The following is a 26,138-nucleotide window of genomic DNA, read 5'->3' on the forward strand; positions in this document are numbered from 1 at the left end:
AAGGGAGGGGTTAGTAATATGCACAGCAAATAAAATGTCTTCGAAAAAAAATTGCAAACCGAGTCAGACATTCTCAAATACAAATAAAAAGGAGACGCATACAGAAGCAAATATTTTCCAATGTGAGTTATTTCTACCAACTGATAGCAAGCTCAGTGGTATGAGGCCCGAACTTTGTCACAATTGAGATTCTCTCTCAACACGTTGTAAGTCAACCTCAACTGTCCTGACATATTCTCAGCCCGCACCGACGCCTCAGTGTTGTGTTTCACTGCTTTGAAGAGTGTATTTTGGTTTGGATGAGGGACACCTGCAACTCGGCATCAGCCAACACTTTGTTTTTTAGCTTTAAAATGGCGGCGGCAACCCTCCTTTCCCATTCATTCCCTAATGCATAGGTCCTCCTTCCGCCACTCGTTCGCCCCACAGACCATTTGAAGCATCTTCTTGGTCAGTTGCACAGTCCACGTCCAATTTTTCTAACTCCCTAGGGGCCGTGGAAACGTCCGAAAAATCGGCCAGTTGGAAAAAATAAATACATGCATTTCCTGCCCTTAAGGGCTCAAACCGCCTCAGGCACATTCGAAAACGCTCTGAAGGCCTGTCGGTACACGTATTAGGCATATCGGTGCTCGTACTGTGACAAGGAAATACCGGGTGAACGCGTGTATAATTAAGGAATACATACTCTGTCCCGTGGCAATAGCACCTTCCCACGCTTGTTATGCTTCACTGCAATACTTTTGCGTAAGCTTCACCAAGTAACTTTCCTGTACAAAGGCAAAGTTAACTTTCGGGAAACGGCATTATGCAATGCAAATGCTTACCAAGCTTCTAAGCCAATCGGGAGGACCACAAAGGTGGAGTCCGTGCCATTGCTGATAGCAGCGAATTCTTTCAATAAAAAAGGCAGCACCCAATGGCAAGAAACTCCATAGCGAACGTCGAAGCAGCTAGGCCTTGCGTTGCCACAGTGGTGGCTAAGGCTGCCAGCGGATCTGCGTGCGAGAGCGCCGGTTCAAAGCGGCGAGATAATCAAAATGGCAGCAGTGGTGGCTTTGATTTATGCCATTTCGGACCTGCGGTCACGGCAGAACGTCCAGAAAATTGTATGGCGAAATGTTCTTGCGTCCGAAATTTCAGACGTTCTGATACATTGACTCTATGGGATACGTGGTGGTGACGCGAAGCCATCAAGATTATTGGGAATCCGGAAAGTCGGTCGTTGACTGTACACTGGCAACTCCTCCAGCCGATGACAGGGTGTCAAAGACGATTCATTACGATATCTGTCATTTTCCAGCGCATTACCTTGGCTTTGGACCCTTTCAATAAAATTACAGCAAATTTTCCCTGATAGAAGCACAAATTCTCTGAGTTTTCCCTGAGTTTTTCCAGACTACTCAAGATCCCTGAGAATTCCCGGTTTTCCCGGTTGGTAGACACCCTGATAAATCAAGGGATCTCTTAGGCATGTAAGGCCCTCTGGGCTGGACCTCTCAGCGATAAGGTAAGCAGTTTGAATCCTCATATGAAAAAAAGTTTTCTTTCCTTTTTTTCTTTTTAAATCTGAGGATGGTGAGCTCGAATTCCACCTCCTCCAGTGCACTACATCTCCAGGCTTGGAGTGGTGCCTCACACCGGCAAAATATGCCAAGAGGTAGTGGGGCTATAGTAATCCAGGTACAACCACATTAGGAACACCCACTAAGCTTCAACAAAAGACACTCCCTCACCAGAACAGGAATTGACCTCCCTGGTGCAGTATTCGGCCACTACCTCCCTCATGATTCCTACAATTAACCCATGGTCCTCAGACCCCAGAAGCTGCGGAGCAACTGACCAATGCGGCGGTCAGACCTGTAACACAGCAGAGGGTGCTAAGAATCTTTGGACCCGGACAGGCCGCCAATGAAAATTGGCCCTATCAACCTTTTCCATTGCTTCCATCCTTCGTTCGCCCTCCTCATCGCTCCACTGCCGATACGCATTCGCTGGCCGCCTAACTTGCTCTGTAGTGCACTTTCCCTAACCAAGATGGGTTTTCATTCTCTATGCTTCTTCAGGATGTCCCGTTGAATCTGCATCTAACACCTGAACTCTGTCGATTGAGGCTAGCTTAGCAGGCCTCTTTGAGGAACTATCAGGCATTGTTTGGGATATCATTGGCCTTAGTGAGATTAGAAGAACTGGTGAGGCTTATACAGTGCTGACTAATGGCCATGTCCTCTGCTATATAGGTCTCCCAGATAAGAAGCAATATAGGGTAGGAAATCTATTCGATAAGGACATAGCGAGCAACATTGATGAATGCTACAGCATTAATGAGAGGGTAGCAGTAGACATAATCAAACTTAATAAGAGGTATAGATTAAAGGTAGTACAAGCCTACACTCCTACATCCAGTCACAATGATGATGAAGTAGATCAGTTTTATGAAGATGTTGAATTAGCATGAGAAAAGTGCAAACTCAGTATACTGTAGTAATGGGTAACTTCAATGCAAAAGTGGGGAAAAAGCAGGCTGGTGAACAAGTAATTGGCAACTACGACGTCCATTCTAGGAATGCTAGAGGAGAGATGCTGGTAGAATTCGCAGAAAGGAATAAGCTGTGAATAATGAATGCCTTCTTCAGGAAGCATAGCAATAGAAAGTGGATCTGGAAAAGGCCTAATGGTGAAACAAGAAATGAAATTAACAAGGCGAAAATAAGGGATATTCGAAAATTAAAATGTGAGAAAGACTGAGGTAGCCGTAAAAAATGGATGCAGCATGAAATCAGTGAGAAAGAAACTTGGCATAGTACAAACCAAGATGTATGCACTGAAAGATAAGCAAGGTAAGATCATCAGCAATCTCAAAGGTCTAGTAAAAGCAGCAGAAGTATTCTATATTTACCTGTACAGTCCCCAGATGACTCAGGAGTACTCTGTTCGAAACAATAATGAACAGTATGCAGAAACTCCTCCTATAACTAGAGATGAGGTCAGAAGGGCCTTGCAAGGCATGAAACGGGGAAAAGCGGCAGGAGAGGATGGAATAACAGTAGATTTAATCGAAGATCGAGGAGACATAATGCTAGGAAAACTGGCGGCTCTCTATACGAAGTGTCTATAGACTGCAAGGGTCTCAGAAAACTGGAAGAATGCAAACATTATACTAATCCACAAAAATGGAAACGTTAAATAATTGAAATATTATAGGCCCATTACCTTACTCCCAGCATTATATAAAATATTCACCAAGATAATTTGCAATAGAATATGGGCAATACTGGACTTTAGTCAACCAAGGGAACAGGCTGGCTTCAGGAAGGGATACTCTACAATGGATTACACCCATGTCTCATCAATCAGGTAATCAAGAAATCTGCAGATTACAATCAGCCTCTCTATATGGCTTTCATAGATTATGAAAAAGCGTTTGATTCAGTAGATATACCAGCAGTCATAGAGGCATTACATAATCAAAAAGTACAGAATGCTTAGGTAAATACCTTGGTAAATATCTACAGAGGTTCCACAGTTACCTAAATTCTACACAAGAAAAGCAGGAATATACCTATAAAGAAAGGGGTCAGACAAGGATACAATCTCTCCAATGCTATTCCCTGCGTGCTTGGAAGAAGTATTCAAGCTATTAAACTGGGAAGGCTTAGGAGTAAGGATCGACGGAGAATATCTCAGCAACCTTCGGTTTGCAGATGACACTGTCCTGTTCAGGAACACCGGAGACGAGTTACAACAAATGATTGAGGACATTAACAAAGAAAGTGTAAGAGTGGGGCTGAAGATTAATATGCAGAAGACAGACAATCATGAATAGTCGGGCAAGGGAACAAGAGTTTAGGATCGCCAGTCAGCCTCTAGAATCTGTGAAGGAGTGCATTTACCCAGGTCTATTACTCACAGGGAACCCTGATCATGAGAAGGAAATTCACAGAATAATAAAAATGGGTTTGAGTGCATATGGCAGACATTGTCAGCTCCTGACTGGAAGCTTACCATTATCATTGAAAAGGAAGGCATACAATCAGTGCATTTTAGTGGTGCTGACATATGGGGCAGAAACTTGGAGACTGACAAAGAAGCTTGAGAACAAGATAAGAACTGCGCAAAAAGCGATGGAACGAAGAATGCTAGGCATAATGTTAAAAGACAGAAAGAGAGTGGTTTGGATCAGAGAGCAAATGGGTATAGCTGATATTCTAATTGAAATTAAGAAAATAAAAATGCAGCTGGGCAGGTCATGTAAAGTGCAGGTTAAACGGTGGACCATTAGGGCTATAGAATGGGTGCCAAGAGAAGGGAAGCGCAGTCGAGGACGGCAGATGATTAGGTGGGGCGATGAAATTAGGAAATTCGCGGGCGCTAGTTGAAATCGGTTGGCGCAGGACAGGGGTAATTGGAGATCGCAGGGAGAGGCCTCTGCAGTGTCCATAAAATAGGATGATGATGGTGGTAGTGGTGGTGATGAGATTGCGCGCCATTGGAACGCTGCACCCGTCAACACACCGACCACAGCCCAGTCATTCACCGAATATACGAAATATTCAAGAAATCAAATACTAGATATTCAATTCGCGTATTGAACTGTTCGAATGTTTACTGTTCGATTCGAAATCAAATATTCGAGTAGTTGCTCACCCCTAAGCAAAAGTTTTGACTGTACATATGCTGGAGGGTGAAAATAAATCCTTGTCTTCACGCTCCAAAGCTTTCACTCACCAGGATAATCCCTGCAAGGGTATTCGAGGGTGCTAGGGTACATGCAGATTTGGTGGAGTGGCCTGGAAACGAGCGACTAAACCACACCTTACAATCTCAAGTTCTTGCACACAGCAAACTGCCTTCCCATGGGCGAGAAGCACTCACCTTCTCAGGTTTAGTGCGCTGTGACGTGCCACTGGAGCTGGTTTCCTGACGTTCAGGTGGGCTGGACAGTGTTGACGACTTGACCACTCCAGCATCCAAAAGAAATATGCGTTCGCTGCGACGTACACACCAAATGTCGTCTTCCGGTTTTGAGCCAGAGCTGGACTCCTGCACCAACAATCAAAAGTGCACACAAATGTTCATGTTCATACCGTGTGGCCATTTTTATATGGCCCAAGTAGAAGCAGGTACAACACTACACAAAATGCATACAGAAGAACCACACACATACATACACACACATAAGAAAGAGAGATAGAAACAACGCTTTCTCAACAAAGTTACTAAGACATTACAGCATAAAAGGCAGACATCCAACTCGTATGTATAGAAGTAACTCAAACAATATAAAAACAAGTGCCACCTCAGGCTTTAGATTTCTTTAAGTTATTATAGCTGGTAAAAGAAGACACTTGTGTGCACTGATGAGCAGTTCATAAGGAATATTCAGAATGGCTTTTGAACACAAAGTCTGATATAATAAAGTGACCATGATAAAAATTTATAGCTTTGATCTTGGTAAAGCTGAACAATGATTGCACCAGTTGGTGTAAATATAACCATATTTTGCAACTGCAGAAGAAAAAAAATGAGACACAAGAAGAATGGAGACACAAACAACTGCTCCATTCTTGCGCTGCCTGCACTGAAGTCCAATATGGCCAGTCTGTATACAATTTGATGACACTGAGTTTGATAGATCATCAGTGGTGACTACAATCCTTATGCTGAAGCATGGATTTCGACCCCATCTGGCTGTGAAACTTCAAGGTCTTGACAAAGGCAGTCTTATATAACACAAAAATGGTTTTGGCAATGGGTTTCAAGGACCTTTATGAACCGATATAATGCGGTGCTCTAATTGAAATGAACCTCTGCAGAGCAGCGCATGGGAGAATCTGAACAATATTTCATGCAGCCGATCATGAGATGAGACATCCAAGCTTTCATTTGCTAGGCACTCACCTTGTTCTTAGAACTTGATTTATGGCTTTGCTTCCTCGTTTGTTGCTGGGGTTCTGCTGTTGATTTGACTGGTTTTTCCACTTTCTCCTTTGCCTTTGTTGCATTTGGGTGCTTTGAAGAGCACACTGCTGCAAGAGTGCAGATTCATTTGGTTTAGTTCCACGTACTATAAACCTTCCTTGGATCCACGCACATATGCAGACAAAGAACCTAGCATATCAGATAACAGTCACTGGTTATGATATACAAACAAATTCAATGCAAACACAACTAGCGTAAAACAATAGCACAGTAAGTGAACATGAAAAAAGTGGATTGAGAGGCCCGATTTTTCTTCATCATATCATGAGAAGCCAACAAAGACACCAAGGACAACACAGAGAAAATTACTTGTACTTACTAACTGAAATAAAGAAATGATAAATTAAAGGCAATGAAAGTGGAATAAAAAAAACAACTTGCCGCAGGTGGGGAACGATCCCATGTCTTCGCATTACGCATGCAATGCTTTAACCAATTGAGCTACCGCGGCGCAGTTTCCCCATCCACTTTCTGGGGATATATTTATGTTTTACTACTAGAACTAACCCTGGGAGTGTTAGCCAATGCCACCACTTACAAACCTTGGCGGCGGATGTTAAACATCCTTTCTGCCACAGGAACACAAGTACATGATTTTTCTGGGTGAAGGCAACTGGTCAATAAATCCGCACATGCTACCTGAAGGCATCAATGTTGCCGGATTCGAGACCCTCATTATGTAAGAATGAGAAGAAAGGGGGCTAACCGAGGAGCCCAATTTTTATTAATCATATCATGAGAAGCCACCAAGACACCAAGGAACACATAGAGGGAATTCCTTGTACTTACTAATTGTAATAAAGAAATAATAAATTAATGGCAATGAAAGTGGATGAAAAAACAACTTGCCGCAGATGGGGAACGATCCCACGCTTTCGCATTACGCGTGCGATGCTCTAACTTTGCCTTCACCCAGAAAGATCGCGTACTTGTGACGCCTGTGGCAGAAAGGATGTTCCGCATCCGTCGCCAAGGTTTGTGAGTGGTGGCGCTGGCTAACGCTCCCAAGGTTAGTTCTAGTAGTAAAACATAAATACCACAGAAAGTGGATGGGGAAATGGCGTCGCGGTAGTTAAAATTGGTTAGAGCATCGCACACGTAATGCGAAAACATGGGATCATTCCCCACCTGCGGCAAGTTGTTTCTTCATCCACTTTGACTGCCATTAATTTGCCATTTCTTTATTTCAGTTAGTAAGTACAATTTCCCCTATGCTGTCCTTGGTGTCTTTGTTGGCTTCTCATGATATGATTAATAAAAATCGGGCCCCTCGGTTAGCCCCATTTCTTCTCGTTCTTACATAATGAGGGTCTCGAATCCGGCAACACTGATGCCTTCAGGTAGCATGTGCGGGTTTATTGACCGGTTGCCTTCACCCAGAAAGATCACATACTTGTGATGCCTGCGGCAGAAAGGATGTTCTACATCTGCTGCCAAGGTTTGTGAGTGGTGGCGCTGGCTAACACTCCCAAGGTTAGTTCTAGTAGTAAAACATAAATATATATCCAGAAAGTGGATGGGGAAACGGCGCCGCGGTAGCTCAATTGGTTAGAGCATTGCATGCGTAATGCGAAGACGTGGGATCGTTCCTCACCTGCGGCAAGTTGTTTTCTGATCCACTTTCATTGTCATTAATTTATGATTTTCTTATTTCAATTAGTAAGTACAAGTAATTTCCCCTATGTTGTTCTTGGTGTCTTTGTTGGCTTCTCATGATATGAGTAAGTGAACATGGCTACTTATGGAAGCAATGCTATTTAGATGCCACAGAATTTCAATGTTACTTATTACTACAATGAATTTAGCTTCCTCATCTGTCAGAAAAACAGTTCTGATGAGGCAGATTTCATTTTTTACTTTGTTTCATTAAAACCCTTCCGGAGGGCATTTGGAGTTTTTGGACATTATATTTCGATAACAGAAACCAAATTGGCACATGCTGTTCAAATGAGTTTGGGTGAAATCACCCATTGAGGGGAAAGTAGAATTAAGAAAAATGTTTGGTGCTTGAACATAACCAGGTGGTTCCACTATGTTCACCTCTGAATTGCCATTCAGCTGTAATGTCTAACTCCAAAAAGCCCAGCTGCTGTCTCCAATAGCTTCTGGCTAGCCACATGTCAGAGCACTCCGATATTACTCACAAAAAAAAAAAAAGAAAACGCACACACACACACACACACAATGGGTGCAACTGTATTTGTGCCAGAAACTAAACTGTAACTCCCTGAGATCAACAGAAACTCAATGGAAATCTAGTGAATCCTCAACAAAAAGCAGCTGCACTCGTTTACCTATTTACTTTAAAGGAACTTTTCTGGCTAAAGAGAAAGAGCGGCTTCTGCATACCATACGATGGTTTGTTTGGCTCGGGGCAAGATTTCCGTCGCTGTTTTGAGGGTGAGCCGGTTGCAGCTGCTCCTTTTGATTCTGCACAGGAAAACAATAAAGATAACAAAAATTAAGCAGAGCAAAACTGTGTTGTAATTAAAGCAACAATACTTTGTTCTGATCCCACGTTTTGAAAAAAAGTTTTGCAATTGCTTATGGAGTGTCCCAAGCTAACCAAATACAATAGGATGTGACATGTCACACCTGACAAGTAAAAGTAAGACTGATATCGAAAAAAAAAAAAATATCTATACAAGGCAAAACAAGGGTCACTACAGTAGGCATCAATAGTCACAATTTCTCTACATCGATTTTTCTTCTTTCAGCACACATATGGCAGCAACAACACCACCCACGCTGCGCCCTGTTGTCTCCAATGCACGACTACAACCAAATGCAAATACACTGACAACTGCTTCTGACAAAGATATCTGCTTCAAGCATGAAGCATGCAGGCACACAGCATTTTCCTGGAACAGAACATGACCTTGCCATTGAGAGTAAAAAATATCTGGAGTGTTGTTTGAAGCAGTGTCGTATAAACAAGCACGTTGGCAGTGATAGTGAAGTCATAACCTGCTCCGAGCGCACTGTTGAGATCTAGCCAATCCCTGCTTTAAATTATATTTGCAAATGAACTGCTGCAAGGTTAGTAAAGTTATTCTACTCTAAAGCTACATCAAGTACGTCCTCAGAACACTTTTGGAGTATGCAACACTTCTAATAAGCAAAGCATAATTTCTGAGTAACTTGAATTTAGTATTAAGAGGAGTCTACTCTATTTGACACATCAAAGTCTAATGGCTGATTATCAGCGTCAGTATATTTTATGTCTATCACAAGACGAAGGCCTCTCTCAGCGATCTTCAATTTACCCTTGTGCTCTGCCAGCTTACCCTATATTATTTATGCTTGCGGATTTCCTAATTTTATTAGACTACATACTTATCTCTGCTGTCCTCGATCAAGCTTCCCTTGTCTTCGCACCCATTTGATAACTCTAATAGACCACCGGTTATCTGCCCTACATGTCACATGGTCTTTCCAACTCCATTTCTTTCTCCTAATGCCAACTAAAATATTGGCTACCCCCATTTGCCTTCTGATCCACACCACTGCCTTCCTGTCTCTTAATGTTAGGTCTAATTTTTCACAAGGGCAGCTTGGGCTTGTTGGTACGTCATGTCGGAGCAATAGCGTAAGTTTCAGACAGGGACAGAGGAGGCAAGCACTTGACTGACTTGGTTGTCTCGACTCCTCGGTCTCTGTCTCAAGTTTGCACTATTGCTTCCACACAAATTTTCGTTCCATTGCTCGTTCTGCGGTTCTTCAAGTTCTTCAAGTTCTTCTCAAGCTTCTTTGTTAACCTCCAATTTTCTGCCTTCTATGTTAGTACCAGAAGAAGGCAATGATTGTACACTTTTCTTTTCAAGAATAGCGGTAAGGTGCCGACCATGATTTGGTAATGCCAGCCATATGTGCTTCGACCCGTCTTTATTCTTCTGTAAATTAATTTCTCATGATCAAGATCCCATGTGACTAATTGGCCTACATAAATGTGCTCTAGCACAGATTCCAGAGGCTGACCCTTAATCATGAATTTTCAAACCTGCCCTAAAGACTTTGCCAGTTCAGGTCTTCTACCATTTGTCGTAAGTTATCTCCAATGTTGCTAAACAGCACAATGTCATCTAAGAACTCTAGGTTACTGAGATGCTCCTCAATGATCCTCACACCTAATATTTCCCAGTCTAACCAGACAGCTTGAATACTTCTTCCAAGCATGAAGTGAATAGCATTGGAGATATTGTGTCTCCTTGTCTGACATGCTTCTTAATATTTTTCTGCTTTTCTTGTGAAAAATTAATGTCAATGTGGATCCTCTGCAGATGTTTCTTATGATAGTTGTCCTATCAGCAAATTTTGGCAAAGAATATTTTCTGGCAGTTAACCATCGCTGTAGGTTTAACACACTACATAAGTCAACAGGTATGTGCAGTTTTCATGCAACAGATTAAATAATCTTCATCGGTGGGATCATTTCAACGTATGATTGCATTTCCCCGTGATCGATACTTGTGTTATTAAAGAACTATATACAGTCAGTGTATGCATATGCCAGCGTGCACTAGTATGAATTAGCATAAAAAAACTTTTGCGCACATCCGAAAAAAAGAAAAGAAAAAAGTAACTGTGATTTTTTAAGTACATAGCTTAGTATTCAGACCTGCAGTATACATTAGCATGTGTGACGCACCACAGACGGTTACTCCCCCATAGAGACTGCATGCCCAAAATGAATATAAATTCGGCTTTTTCACAGAACCCACACCCTATCAAATGATACACTAATAGCACAGTCAGTGCATTACTAACAGTATAAATAAAGCACTGTCTGCATTAATTTTTACTTCAAAATAATCAATTTATTAGAGCTGTTTCCTCTTTCAGATTATGCACATTAACATAACAAGCACAAGTAACCCTGCTGTGCGGGCTGCCATTTTTGTGTTGAAGCAGGCTGATTCATCACCCAAAAAAATAAAAAAGGAAAGAAAGCCTTTGGTTATACTAGTGGAGAGCTAAAGATGAGAAATGCAGCGAGAGAATATTTAACCTGCTACACCAGTTTCATTACAAAGTTAAGAACAAAAGTGCCCGGAATTCACCAACTTACCTGATGATTTGGCTTCCTGTTCAGTCACAGCCTGGTATGGCTCAGAGGTGATTTTGATCGTTAAAACTGGCACACTCGGCTGGGGTCTTTTGGCTTCAACATCTTTGGAGGCTGCACCAAGGATTTAAATTCCCCACTTTTTCAGTAACAAGCCCAATTAGACATGAGGGCCACACTGCCTTAGGCAATGTAAGAGCCAAAACGGGAATTTGGCATGCACATCAAACCAAACATTTACAACACCTCCTGATGAGCTGCTTCACTCTGTTCACCCTCCCACACTCCCATTCCTGAATTCTAAAAAAGAAGAAGATTTTAGTCCCTTTTACGTACATCTTATCCCCAAACAATAATTGTCACCTATCTTGTGCACATTTTCCTTTCTTTTTTTTTTTTAATGCGCTCGTGACATAGAATTCAGGTCAAGCTGATACTCGCATACCCTTTGTGACCTGCCAGTACTGCGAGCGCAGAAATGAGAGAACGGGAATGCATGCAAGTGGATTATATACAAGTACTTGAGAGATTTTGCAGTTCGCCCTACGTCGAAATGTGGCCACCATGGCCTGGAAGCGAACCTGCGAGCTCGTCCTCAGTAGTCGAGGAAAATCTACCTTACTGCTGGCCTGTGGGACAGATACTGAGGGATGGGTACCTGACTACCTGGCATGTGCATTGAGGACACGTGCACAAACATGGGCCAGGGTGCAACATTCCTTCTGGATGCAGCTATGGTGCTTCGAGAGTGGGAGTGGCGTGCCTTAATACTTGACTCATTCGCCTGCTACGAGTGTGCGTTTCAATCCTAAAGCTGTTCTTGTTGTCATGTGTGTATCACCATGCAAGAGTCATCATCATCATCATCATGTTTTATGTCCACTGCAAGGACGAAGGCCTCTCCCTGCGATCTGCAATTACCCCCGTTCTTCTTGTCCCGCAAGGTCGCTATTTTGCATAGGTTAGCTTTCTGCCAACACAGATGTTGCACACTTTGTTAAGCTTGCCTTCTTCCTTTGTACCGAGAAGGGTCGTGCGTCTTGTTTCCACTGCATTGTTCTCATCTTACTTGGAAATAGGCCAGTGTAATGGCTTATTGCTATTGGAGTGACGCTCATCATGTCACATGGGGCTATCAAACTCGGCTGACTAGAAAGCACGCTCTTCAAAGCTAATGTTTCCAACTACTTGAACAACTCGACCACAGCAAGCAAAGAAGATGAAGCGAAGTTGTAGACATAGCAAAATTTAGGGGAATTTTTAAAAGCTTTTTATATGTGCAGTTCATAGTATTCTCACACAGGTGACTCTTCTTGCGACGTCTCAGTAGCACATCTTTATTCTTTAACTTGTGAGAGACAGTTTCCTTTGGGGCTTTGTGGTTGTTCCACAGCACTGTAGACAAAATAATCAGATAGGATAACCTATTTCACAAGCTCTCACCTGCTGACAATGTAGCCTTTTCTGCTGCTTTTTTACTGGTTGTCTCATGAAATGATGACTTCACCAGCTCCTTGCTTGAACCAGCTGTGTCAGCCTTCTTGTCTACAACAACTTCCTTTGCAGTAGCGCTCTGCTTCAACACATCGAATGGTGACAATGGCTGAGCTGCTGTTGAAGAGTGGCGACGCTTCTTCTGATGAGATGCAGACATGGATGACGCCTTCTTGTGCACTGAACTTTTCTCCTGATCGCACCTGCAGTGTACAAACAAGAATCTGACACAAGCTGCAGCCACTTATCTGATGCAGTTAGCGATACCAAGCAAAACTTGCTCGCAAGTTCCCCGCAAGAGCGTCATATTTACAATGAATCAGAGCGCACAAACATAAACATTTAGTAACTAAAATATTCTTAAGGCAAAGTCTTCTTTGCGTGCATCCCCGGGATATGGCACATTGTCGTCGACTGTCTTGCTGAGTACAAGCTGTCACTCAGTAAAAAAAAAAAAAAAAAAAGCATGTCCAATAGTGGACTTTGTTTTGAACCTAGATCCCCCAATACAAAAACTCCAATGCTTTACCCATTAGATTGTTGACTCAACGAGACCGATGCTCTATCAATAGACTATTGACTTGACGACCGTCTAAGCTGCCCATGTATAGTAGCAGCACCCAATTCATGGTTGAGCCAATAGACTATCGATTCAAAGCCTTTCAAAGTGCTCATGTGCTATGGCATTAGATATTTTGGAACGATCGCATGCTGTTTTCCTGGCTAGTTATATTTTTTTGGCTTGTGAATGAGCAATACAAACAGGATGCAGCAAGTGAAGCTAGGCAACTCTGAATAGGGCTGGGACAGCGCTTCTGTATGCCTGTTCCACCCGTTTGTGCTCCCACTGCTTGTGCATGTTGAATTTCTTAAGGAAATAAATCCATTCCAACTTGCCCAACTTTTGTTTTACTGCAGCTCCTTAGGTCAATACTACTACTGAGACAAACCATGGTTACATTTCCACATGTAGCACCAAGCATTTAGCATTCAAAACTAATAGTAAAGCCTAAAACCCATGAGACTATTTTGTGTGCAACAGGCTTTGAGCGACGAAACAAACTGTCACGCGAGCAGGTTGCTCATTCGTGTCACTTGATTGCTCGGTTCTGGAGATCTAGAATTCATCACAGGTCACCTGGAATGCTGGAACTGGATGCACATCAGTCAGGTACTACTGACTGTCGCACGGAACAAGCAAATGACTAAATTTTTATACGTGCAAGGATAAGAACCTACTGCAAGACCTCCAGAAATATTTTATGCTGCTCTTTACAGTAAAATGCTTGAACTTAAATTAATAAAGCACACATCACACCAGTTTCGGCACCTATTTGCTGCCCTCGTACTGCCAACACCGGGGAGATGTTGGTCAAAGTTGTCGCTCGCATAAGGTACGATTTGCAGGCGACGAGCGAACATAACAGCCATCTCCAGCACGTCATTTGTTGCTGTCGTGCGCGCAAGATCACTTGCATGGGGTTTATACTTTATCCATTATCTTTTCCCATGTGGCACAAATGTGAGATGTTTTTGGTTATCGTTAACAAAATCTTCCAAGTCACAGGTGGCATGCAGTATAATTCTACATCTTGAGTTGGATTACTCTCAAAGGTGAACATTATTTGCATGAGAAATCAAGATGAATATTTGACTAATTAACAAAGGTTATCTAATAAAATTTTAAACTAATTAATTGATGGCACATATTGAAATTTGCTAATTGTAGCTGGTGATTCAAAAGTCATATCAACTTGGAACAAATTTTAAGGATGACATCAGTTTCGAAGTATGCATTCCCAAAGTTCTCAATGAAGTGTGTTGGTGTTCCAGCAATTTTCCAGCTTCAATGCATAAGAAGGCATTTGTTAAAAAGGTGGAATAACAGTGCATTTTCACAGCAAGTCCAACAGCGCTAATCTGAAAACTGGGGCTAGTTTAGAAATTTGTTTCAAGTGGATGTGCCTTGTAAAATCACTGACTTTAATTTGTATATTTCAATACGTCCTTATGTGTGCTAATGTAATTAGTTAAAAAGTTGATCAGTGAAATTTTCTTAATTAGTCAATCATGCATTTTCATTTCCAGTGTAGGTAATGTATGCCTATTTGAGTAATCCAGCTCAATAAGTATATTTGTGCTATATGCCACAGGCAATTTTTAAAAATTCTGTTGAGAATAAAAAAGACACGCTGTATAAGCTGGTTTTCTCGTGCACCAGAATGACTGCACCAGTGTTTGCCATGAAGAGCTGCTACTCTTCTTCAAACACTGCGAAATATGGCAAGACTAGGCACTCACTCCTTGTCCTTTCGAGGCTGCAGTTTTGCCAGCTCCCGCTGCTTCTCGCGATACTTGCGCTGCAGCTCTGCCAGTTGGATGCGCATTTCTCGTTCCATCTGGTCCATGGTTTCAGCAGCGGATAGCTGCCCACCATCATCACAAGGCGGACCTTCATCTGCAGGAGCTGTTGTCAGAGGAACCGGACTCAGTACTGGTTTCTCATCTTCTACTGGCAGCTCTGCGACCTCAGAGGACTTTCTTGCCTCTTCCAAGAATCTCTGTTCAGCAAGCGCACATAAAAGGCCCAAGCCATCCGTGCACGATCCATCAAATGCCTCCCTCAAGTTTGTGGATGGACTTGAAGCAAGCGCTGTAGCCGAACTTGCAACTAAACTAGCCTCACTGGTTACAGCTCCAGCCTGCAGAGGCTCCTTTGAAACATCGTGCCACTGAAATGGAGGTTTCGACTGGGAAAACTCTTTTGAGCTTTTTTCAAATCCACCATACTCGCTCTCCACGGGTTGAGAACCTTTGAAGACAAAGTTCGAATGGTCACTTGAGAAGTCCTTTGTGACATCTGTTTTACAAGGTGATGTTGACAGTTTTCGTGGGAAGGCTGTGTTCTCCATCACTCTTGTGCTGAATATATTTGCCTGTGCAAATGAACGTTCAGGGTCACAGTTCGTCTTTGACTGTGCAAAGGTGGATCGCTGAAGAGCCATCTCTCCTGACCCATCTTTGTCATCAAAGGAATCTGCAGAGTCTGTCACAATTTTCAGTGAGTCAAATAAAGAGATCTTAGAATTGTTTGGAGAGTCAAGGTTGGCCTCAAGCAAAGGCGGAGATGGTGGACTTTGCGGCGCAGTCTTGGATGGTGGTCCTGGGCTGAAGCTTCGACGGGCAAACCATTCTTCTGGACGAGAAGAGGGCGACTGAGCAGTGAGCGCTGGTGGGCTGCCCTTCTCTGGAGAAACCACGGCCTCCACAACCGAATCCTGAGAAGTCTCAGATTTCTCTAGTCGTGGCATGCTTTCCACTGCAGCTTCTTGGTTTGCTGCAAACTCTTCGATGCTGTCAACCAACAGGTCAAGTCCATGGTGGTCAATGAACTCCTGGACACCCGAAGTCTGTGTAAGAAGCACCGGTATGGAGTCGTCTATCTCGCTGTCTGATGTGTCCTGAACTTTTGTTCGTGGAGGTGTAAACAGCGGAGTGGGAATGCCGGGCTCCTGCTCCTCTGGCTCCACCTGTGGCTGTGTCGTCTGCTGTGGCAGGTCATCTGTCTGGTTGGCAGAGTCTGTCGTCTGCACAGCAACAGGCATTGGTTCATCTGGCTCATTGTCATCTGAAGCCGTAGGACAATCCATATCCACCTGAAAATAGAAAGGGATTCCTAAAGAGTGAAACAACCTGATCGTGGACATCCATGCAGGCACAAACAGGCCCAAATTGCAGTCCAAGCCAACTTCACTGACTCAATTTGCAAAACTGAGAACGGCAAGACTCCATGAGTATTGTTACCACAGACACATTAGCAGATGGCTAACAACGGGTGGCAGGGAGGCAAACCTTAAAATAGCAAATTCTCTACCAAGGTCATGCCCCATGGCCATGTCAGCCTCAGTGGCCAGCTGGAGTACACCAGAATTCTTAAGGTGTCACGACAAGCATTTACCATTTGGTGTCTTACATTCAAACCGCTCATAAAACTAACATGGGTAGTTATCACTCATGGTTCACTATTTCCCCCAAATTAGGCACAAATAAATGCATGAAACTGTACACTGTGCTTCATCCACTTTGCTAACATTTCACACATGCGAGAACTGATGAATTCATAGTTCAGTTTTCAATGAGCTAGCTGAAATAAAATTATGTCTGGCTTGATAAAAATTGTCGTGCCAGATTTTCTCTATTTTGCTTTGCTCTCCTCCATTAACTTATGATGGGGTCAATACGGTGTTTGGTGAGACTTGATTTGAAGTGGCAAGACCAGTGCGATTGCAAAAAGTGAGAGACTTGGTGAAAGCCTAGCTGAGACAAGGTACTTGCTGACCTAGTCAAGCTGCCTAGAGCAACTTTTAGCCTATAACACTATACAAACTTTCATAAAAAGTAAAGGTAGAATTATATGCATTTCATGCCTAAAATCATGCTCAGATTAGAGGGGCTGCATTGACTTACACTGCTAATGCACTGCTCTCATACCTGGATTGCTGTTGTGACTGAAGTCACTGTGGACCCCGGCTTGACCCCAGGCAAGACAGGTGCAGGGCGCAGAGTGTCATCATCACTCTCCTCGGTTGCATTGTCAGTATCGCACGCTTGCACTCCCTGCTCAACCAAGGGTTGCGGCGCCAACGAAGGGCTGCTTGTCGTCACCAGGGGAGACGTGCCCTGCAAGACATGAGTGTGCCCACTGTTGGAGGCTAGCTAAGAAAAGGAAGGCAGTGCAATAAGTGATGCAAGTAGTGAGAACAATGCTAATTAAATGCAAGTGCAGCATGGATTAAGGAAGATTAAGGAAACCAATCCAAGCAATCGTCAAAACGATTGCAGCACCTGCATCTCCAGTGGTGGGCCTTGCTCCCAATATACGGAGCATTGTATGAGTGGTTGCATCCACACTGCATCCCAGCTACAACTATGGGAAGACCATGGGGTGGAGCAACTTGCACGCGAAAAAAAGAAAGCACAGCAAAACACAGACACAAAGCTTAAAAAACTGGGAGAACCGAAAAAACAAAAACAAAAACAAGCACTCATAGAGCATGTTCACCAAATGAAGCATGGAAAAGCGAAAATGAAGTGAAAGAATAGTGAAACAAAAGATTTACAATATAGACTGCTTGCGAAGTTTGACTTGCATGGTGTAACATTCGGTGTAACTAACACAGCTTCGCTGTTCGACCATCTCCACGGATTGGAAGGGGCGGTGATTTTTTTCTTTTCTTCGTCTTTTTTTATTCTTAAGTTGAATAACCTTTACTTGCCTGTGCCAATTTCTGTAATATTTTGCATTCAACATAGGAGCCCATTGAGCTGCAGGCTTCTTTTAACTTCAGACTAATTTATTACACTCTGCAAAAATTTAATCTACAGTATGTTTGAGGGCATACAAGAAGGATAGTTGACATAGACATGAAAAAAGCCAGAAAAAACTCCTTGTGTTCATGGCAATATTACACAAATGAGCAATGTTGTAATTTAATTAGCAATATGTTAGCGACCACTCATTTTATACAATAAAGATGAAAATACAATATGAGAAAGGTGTAAGTACAACATATTAGAGAATTTTAGCTTGTGCATAAATGTAGTACTTTTTGCAGAATACTGGGGCCCTATAACGTAAAACTATTCCAATATGTTTTTATTCCAATCTCCTGACGTCAAATTTGCGTAACCGCGGACGCAAGGATCAGGCGGTCACTCGCAGGGTTGTCTGAAGAGACCAATCAAGCGCTGTCCTTGGGCATAAGAGGTCACTTTTGTTTGCTTGAAAAACGAATAACATCGCCTACACTGAGCAGCTTGTCTTATCTAATACGCTGACAAAAGGCGAGGAGCATGCTCAAGTGGAAAGGGATTCGATGGCATTGAGCCACTGCACTGAAAATTGATAACCGGATGAAGAGGGTGGTGCCGGCGTATACGATTGGTCCGCTTACCCTTACTTAGCTTGCACTGGCTGGTCGAAAATTGCGGCGGCACGCAACAGAAGCTTAAGAATGATGCTAAAACGGATCCTCAGCAAAGAAGAGTAGGCAGAACGAGGTTGTAAACATGCCGAAAGTGCTCGAAAGTGTTACACGGCCACGCAAGATGTTTTATTATATGCCAATAAACCCATGCTCTTCGGCAGGTTCGAGTAACCAGTGCCCGAGCGATCGGCGACAGCCATCTTTTATTCCTTTCAGAATGAGGCAGCCTGCGGCTATACAGAAGAAAACTCAGTTTTGTTCGGCATATTAATGCATCTTTAACGCATACACGTCACATTGATGCAGCGAGTTTTCGTGGTTTTGTGACGTCGCGTGACAGGCAGGTGAGGTGGCTGCAGCCCTAAAACTTTTGACCAATAGCCTAGGGCTAACGGCGAAAAGGTGTTGAATCACAAATAACTATTTTTCTTTTGTTCAGTCAAATCATGCATAATCAGTGCGTACACGTCATATCAGATGGGAAGCTAACGCAGTTTTTGTGACCTCGCGTGACAGACAGGTGAAGTGGGGGTAGTCCAAAAAAGTTTTTTACCAATCGCGGAGGGCTGATTTCAGAATTGGAATAGAAAAGTTTGCAATAGTTTTACGTTATAGTGCCCCTGGTTTACCGGAGATGTTCATGTGAGAAGCTGTGCTAGTGATGCTATTTTGTGGCACAGACTAACCAGAGAGGACTCGGAGCCATTATTTCACCGACCTACAATATTCTGCTTCAGTGCTGTTGTAGAGCCCTGATAATGTGATCGTTAACATTCAGTCCTCCTTTCTTCTCTAAATTTCATTCAGCCAAGCGAACACTCACACAACACAAAAAGAGTTCAAATGCATTGTAGCTAGTCAAAGGGTCACAAAATGTTGCTACCAGCATAGCTATTATTGTTCCTTAATACTAGTACTACATTTACAGAAAAGTTAAAACTCTCTATTAGTAAGCAATGATCATACCCATCCTATGGAATGCAAGAAAAGTAACACACAATGCAGTAATCTTTATGCACGCACGCTGCGGCACGACTCTTGAAGGATTAAGAAAATCTCTTTTCATCATTATTCACCTGGGAAACCTTTCCCGAGGCCAGGGCAGCCACCATCGATGTGGTGCCAGCCACTTGTGTCAGTTGCTGGACCACTGCAGACGGGTCATACAGGTAGGACACCACAGAGGGGGCCGGCGGAGTCGCCACCGCAGTTGGCATTGCGGAATACGCAAATGCCGCTCCTGTCGACAGGTCCTTCGCCGCCTCCAGAATCTCAAGCTTTGGGGGCACTGCCTCAAAAACCTGAAACACCAGAGAGAAAACAGAAAAGTGGCATGTCAACAGCCAGCAGCAAGGGACTTGTGGTTGCTCCACATAGTCTGCTCTGTCAAAGGATGGACTTCACCCGCAGCAATAATGACATCATTATTTGGCCATGTTGCAGGCAGATGTCATCATAAAACGTCTGCAATGCGAAATTCTTAATTAAACGGAGAGCTTCCATTCAACTCACGTCATCATAAAACCCACCACTTCAACAAGTCCATCCAAGTTGAGTAAGGCAATGAACTAGGCTAGGTGGTCTTCATTCATTTTAATCTGTGCTGAGTAACACTAATCATGACACAAATAGACACACTGCACAAGACGAAAGACTGTGAGCTACCTGTTGGTAGTTGGTAGTTTGCACTCTCTCCTCCTGCACTTGTTCGTGTCATTTACCACGACTAGTGCCACTCAATGCAGTTTAAATTGAATCCTTCCAAGTGCTACAGTCAAAGCAGCTTGGACCACCGCCAAAGCAAGCACAGCCTCTGAGTTACTGTGTTTGTATACTGGAACATTCTCTGGCAATTTCCAGCCTAAATATCTGCTTTATGGCATGCTTAGAACCACACTACAGGTACAATAAACGAGAAGAAAGGGGGTTAACCGAGGGGCCCAATTTTTATTAGTCATATCATAAGAAGCAGAGAGAGAGAGATAATATTTAATGACAGAAAGGTGGAGAGGTCGGCCTGAGTGAAATGCCTCTAGCCTGCTACTCCACGCTGGGGAAGGGGTTTGGCGAATAAGAGAGATAGGATGTGAAGAGGAAGGAAGCAAACAAACACTGACACCAAGGACAACATAGGGGAAATTACTTGTGCTTAATAAATGAAATAAGGAAACGGTAAATTAATGGAAATAAAAGTGGATGAAAAAAACTACTTGCTGCAAGTGGGGAATGATCCCACAACCTTCACATTACGCATGCGATGCTCTACCAATTGAGCTACCGCGGCGCCGTTTCCCCATTCATTTTCTTGGGTATTTACGTTTCCTAGTAGAACCCTGGGAGTGTTAGCCAGCGTCACCAATCACAAACCCTGGCGGCGGATGTGGAACATCCTTTCTGCCGCAGGCGTCACGAGAGTCCTGCGGCAGAAAGGATGTTGGGTATTCTTTCTTCTCCCTTTCTTCTCGTTTATTACATAACGAGGGTCTCGAATCCGGCAACACTGGTGCCTTCAGGTAGCATGTGTGTGCTTATTCACCGGTTGCCTTCACCCAAAACGATCATGTTCTCGTGACTTTTGACAAGCTGGCTTGCATCAACATGATTGAAGAAACACAGAGACCAATCAGAGCACACAGTAGTCCAAGCATCTTGGCAGCAAGTGGGCTCGTCACAGCAATCCACAGCGGCTGCGGTATTTAGACTACACAGCATGGCCCCAGAGATTGCACGGGTGCACCAATGCAATCTCAAAGGTCATGCTGAGGAGCCGCAGGTTAAGTCATGCATCAGTTCCAGCAAGCAGTAATGAAGGTGTTCTGTTAAATTTCAGTATCAAAAACAGATAATTTTGCCAGCTTTTTGTGACGCTTCTACTTGCACAATTAAACCTCGATATAATGAACTTCAATTCAGTAGACTTCCATTATTAATTCGACTCCAGTTAAATCGACCTTTCGGTTAATTCGATCCCGACCGAAGCTCCAGACTGGCACCCATGCATTTCTACGGGCCCAAACTTTCGTTACTTCAATCATAAAATTGGTCTTCACCAGATAATTCGAACTTGACCAGGCAGCATGCATGTGCCTGACACCTACATTGACCCCAATAGTGACCCCTTTAGCAGCAGTGTCTGTCTCAGTCGAGCTTAGGGGATAGTGAATTCCTTGAACACAATCTCCTATCAAAAACGCCTGCATCTGACCTGCCCTAAGAAGATTTTCAAGCAATAACAGTAACTCAAAATGCCTAATTACTGTATTTACCCAATTATAACATGCACCTCCACGCACCCCCCCCCCCCCCCCCCCAAGAAAATTTAACCGAAAACCACATCTGCGGCGTTTGTACACTTTGCTACATAAAACAGCTTCATTGCAGCAAAGCAGGCTTTAAAAATAAAACGCGGCGAAGCTGACATTTAAAAACCAGTTGCCACTGTGCGACACATATTTACATAATTTTTCTTGCTAGAAAATCAGGTGCATGTTAGATTCTTACATTGTTTAGTAGCATTGTGTTATCTCTATGTTAGTTGTCTACTTTGGACACATAGAAAGTGTAGTATAGTGTCGCCCCCTGCCAGATCTCTGTGTTATCATATGTGTTTATTTATGTTTCTAGTAGTTTAGCTAGATGGGGGGGGGGCACACCCCCCTTCTGTCATGTGACGAGCTGGGACCAATCAGGAGGTGTCATCTGGCGTGTGAAGTCCTTTTTAGTAATAAACAGCCGCGAGCCGGCTCAGTCCTTTGTCCGGTTTTCATCAGGAGCAGGTGGCTCCGCGTCTCCCTCTCTGCGTCGGCGCTCACCGCGCGTTCGCTGGTCGGGGGCCCCCGCTTGCCTGCCGCTGCCGACACAACATCTTATGGCGACGAGGATGGGATTCTCGCTGCGGTTCCGACCGAAGCCCCGGGAAACCAACGAGCTTCGTAAGTGAAGCGTCCCTTCCTGTCTGCACAGCAAGCAAACGCCGCCGACGCACTTGGCGTCGCGAGGCTTGCGAGCCTAGGCCTTCTCGACCCCTTTGTCCTTCCTTGCCCATTCCTGCTGCGAGCTCCGGCTTGTCTCCTGCACTGTCTCCTGCACGCTACCGGGCATGGCTTCGTTTACGGCGAACCTTCCCATTTTTCTTGAATTGCCCGGGCCACCGTTAATTCCATGGTATCGATGGAAAAAAATTTTTCAGGCCCACCTCGAAGCGGCCGGCGGTGGTGACTGGACGGACGCGCGACGAGCGTCCGCGCTCGTCAGCGCTCTCGGGTGTGAGGGACAACGAAAGTACTTTGCAGACGAGCAGCAGGAAGCAGCAAGGCAGTTAACCGGCGCAGCGGCAGCGTCAAGTGAAGCAGCAAGGCAGTCGACCGGCACAGCGTCAACGTCAAGTGATGCGGTCCCGCCAGCGTCAGAGTTCCAGAAAGTCTTGCAGCGGCTTGACCGGCTGTTCGCCGCGTCAACAAATGTTCTGGCGGAGAGGCACGAATTCACCAGTCGAAGGCAGTTGGAGGGAGAAGGATTCCTGGAATTTGTGACCGCATTGAAGGAGAAGGCGGTACAGTGCAACTTCGACACAACCTACAACAAGCGCGTCCGAGACCAAATAATACATGGGGTAGCGAACGTCAGCGTTTGCGAAAAGTTATTGGCTCATGGCGAAACCCTGTCCCTGGACAAGGCAGAAGAAATTGGACACTCTTTAGAAGCCCTGGATCGAGCGAACCGCGCGTTCGACTCCGAAAAAATACAAAGAATCGAGGCAGCTCAACTTGGCGCTCCGTCAACGAGCCAAGATGGCCGACTTCTTCCGGGGAGCCGCCAAGATGGCCGACGCAGTCCGGGAGGCCATGAAGATGGCCGACTTCTTCCGAGGAGCCGCCAAGATGGCCGACGTCTTCCGGGAGGCCACCCAGATGAGCGACATTTTCCACGAGGCTCCTCCGGGACCCGCAATGAAGCACAGGATGCGAAGAAAGACCCTAATTTCGACCGTAGTTCATGCGGTCGGTGTGGCAGCACGAAACATATTGCAACGTACAGGAATTGTCCAGCAAGGAACCGGCAGTGCAACGCCTGCCACACGTTGGGCCATTTTGCATCAGTATGCCGAAAAACCCGTACTGTTCAGCACGTCTCTTCCGCAGAGACGCTGTCTTCGTCAACTTCCGCAGGACAGCCGCCCGCGTCTGTCTTGACGGTGAGCGCTTTGGAAACTGAAAAGGATTTACAAGTCCCGGTCGTAGTTAACGGCGTCGCCATGCGGCTGCTGGTGGACACAGGAGCGTCTGTCTCATTGATGACGGCCGAAGATTTTAGAAATCACTTTGGTCGACAGCACAGGCTGTCACAAACAGTGGACTTGAGAAATTTCTCTAAGTAACGCATCGACATTCAAGGCCTTTTTCAAGCCACTGTCCAGTTTTTCCAAAGGTCATGCTCCGTCACGTTCCACGTAACGACTACAGGAACATCACTGCTGGGTTTAGACGCCATCCAACGCTTGGGCATACAGATCGACGGTACGTCGCTGACATGTCATCTACCATCGCTTCCTTCAGTACAGAGCCCCACAGGTGTGCCTCTGGGTTTTGATCACCTCTTCAGTGACGAGTTGGGTCTCGTCAACGACTTAGTGCACCGAATTCATCGGCAGCAAGATGCGAAACCAGTATCTTCAAAGTTGCGCCGACTACCCCTGGCTCTCCGTGACGAGGTCACAAATGAATTGAGACGTCTTGAGGACTGCGACGTCATCGAGCGCGTCGAGGCTTCTGAGTGGGTGTCTCCACTCGTGGTGATGCGCAAGAAGGATGGAACCATGCGGCTCTGTGTAGACCTACGGGAACAGGACAGTCTTGTGCCTCAAGTTCAAGAAAGGGTCTTGCAGAAACAGTGGCAGACTAAACAGTACGTAGACAAATGTAGAGGTGCTCAGGTAACTCGTATCAAGGTGGGAGACACCGTCAGAATAAGATTTAACAGGAAAGGATTTTTTAAGTACAGTAAACCTCGTACAGTTAAGGCCCAGATAGGACCATCTATTTTTCTACTCAGTGATGGGAAGACGTGGCATGTGTCTAAGTTAACCCTAGTGATAAAGGATTCAGCAGATAGTACAGTGTGTACAAGTGATAGAGACTTTTTGTACTCATATTCAAACTTGGATAGTCATTCCGATGACTCGTCTGTAGTGACATCGTCTTCTCATAGTTATAAGCATCAGCTAAGTAGTTCGTCTGACTGTATTACTTCCGAGTCTACACAGTCAGCAGTCGTCTCTGATTCCGTGGGGGAATCGGTAGCCTCCCAGGACTTGTTGGGACGTCGAGAGGAGCTTCCTAGGCAACCCTCTCCAGCTTTGAGCGACACCCACATTCAATTGTCTAACCAGGGGGAGGGAAATAGTAGTGGGAAGACTGGGTCTTCAAAGTCAACCGATACGCGTCGCAGCCCCCAAAGTTCTTCTGAGGTACGCACACCTCCTCATCGTGACAGAAAACGGCCTCCGTGGCTCGATGATTATGTTTCTTGAATGTAGAGCGTATTGCCATCTTCGAAATGCCACGGCTAGGGGCCTCGCTGTGACATTTAGGTGACAGTTCACATGTTTCGTTAACAAGCGAGTCTTGTGCCGTGTTCCTTGTCGGATTTTGTCTTGAGTGACTGCCTGTGTTTTGGTGCCCAAGACTGGTGCGCGTGTATGTGAGCTTGGGCGGGGACGGACTGAATTTGTTGTGGACTTAAGTGCGTGCCTTGTGTGCATCTGGTGCGCATGTGTGTGAACGTGGGGGGGAACGAACTGAATTTGTCCTTGGACTTAAGTGCGCGTCTTGTGTGCACGTTTCACTGTATGCTTACTTTGTTTCCAGGGGGGGATAATGTAGTATAGTGTCGCCCCCTGCCAGATCTCTGTGTTATCATACATTTATGTTTCTAGTAGTTTAGCTAGATGGGGGGGGGCGCACCCCCCTTCTGTCATGTGACGAGCTGGGACCAATCAGGAGGTGTCATCTGGCGTGTGAAGTCCTTTTTAGTAATAAACAGCCGCGAGCCGGCTCAGTCCTTTGTCCGGTTTTCATCAGGAGCAGGTGGCTCCGCGTCTCCCTCTCTGCGTCGGCGCTCACCGCGCGTTCGCTGGTCGGGGGCCCCCGCTTGCCTGCCGCTGCCGACACAACAGAAAGCGGGCACATTTTGATCTGGAAGCATGTTAGAATCAGGCAAATGCTGCCAAGTCAATCAGTGGTGTGTTTCGACATTTTTTAAGCATTTTGTTTAATTCAACCCACCAGATATTTAAATTGATCAATTTTGTTGATCCCGTCAGGATCGAATTAATGAAAGTTGACTGTACAACAAAATTCTTGATATAACAGTTTTTTTTAATTGTCCATAGAACACCGCATATTTTGAACTTCAATATAAAGAAGTGTGTTCATACATGATTTCAATACTGTAACAAAATGTCACTGCCACCATGAAGGAATACCGAGACAATAAATGGAAACTTCCGCAGATGCGTATGGTCAAATTGTTGAATTACATGTGGCTGCTTTTGAACCCACTGCTCGAACTGCATGGTGCACAACCGACTGCCGAAGCGGAACAACGTCATG

At 44.6% G+C, this 26,138-nt stretch overlaps 1 protein-coding gene across 2 annotated transcripts in view; it reads right to left on the reverse strand.

Annotated features, from left to right (window-relative positions):
- wge (BAH domain and coiled-coil containing protein winged eye) overlaps positions 1-26,138 on the reverse strand; it is a 191,168-nt gene that overhangs the window by 42,858 nt on the left and 122,172 nt on the right. For both annotated transcript variants that reach the window (XM_072290062.1, XM_050173396.3), the window contains exons 12-19: positions 19,605-19,829; positions 17,033-17,221; positions 14,843-16,197; positions 12,491-12,744; positions 11,051-11,161; positions 8,332-8,412; positions 5,902-6,029; positions 4,876-5,043 (exon numbers count right to left, since the gene is read on the reverse strand). In XM_072290062.1, the coding sequence (XP_072146163.1) occupies positions 4,876-5,043; positions 5,902-6,029; positions 8,332-8,412; positions 11,051-11,161; positions 12,491-12,744; positions 14,843-16,197; positions 17,033-17,221; positions 19,605-19,829 (2,511 nt within the window). The remainder of the gene's footprint in view (positions 1-4,875; positions 5,044-5,901; positions 6,030-8,331; positions 8,413-11,050; positions 11,162-12,490; positions 12,745-14,842; positions 16,198-17,032; positions 17,222-19,604; positions 19,830-26,138) is intronic.

Source organism: Dermacentor andersoni, chromosome 8, assembly GCF_023375885.2.
Source record: "Dermacentor andersoni chromosome 8, qqDerAnde1_hic_scaffold, whole genome shotgun sequence".
Taxonomy (NCBI): Eukaryota; Metazoa; Arthropoda; class Arachnida; order Ixodida; family Ixodidae; genus Dermacentor; species Dermacentor andersoni.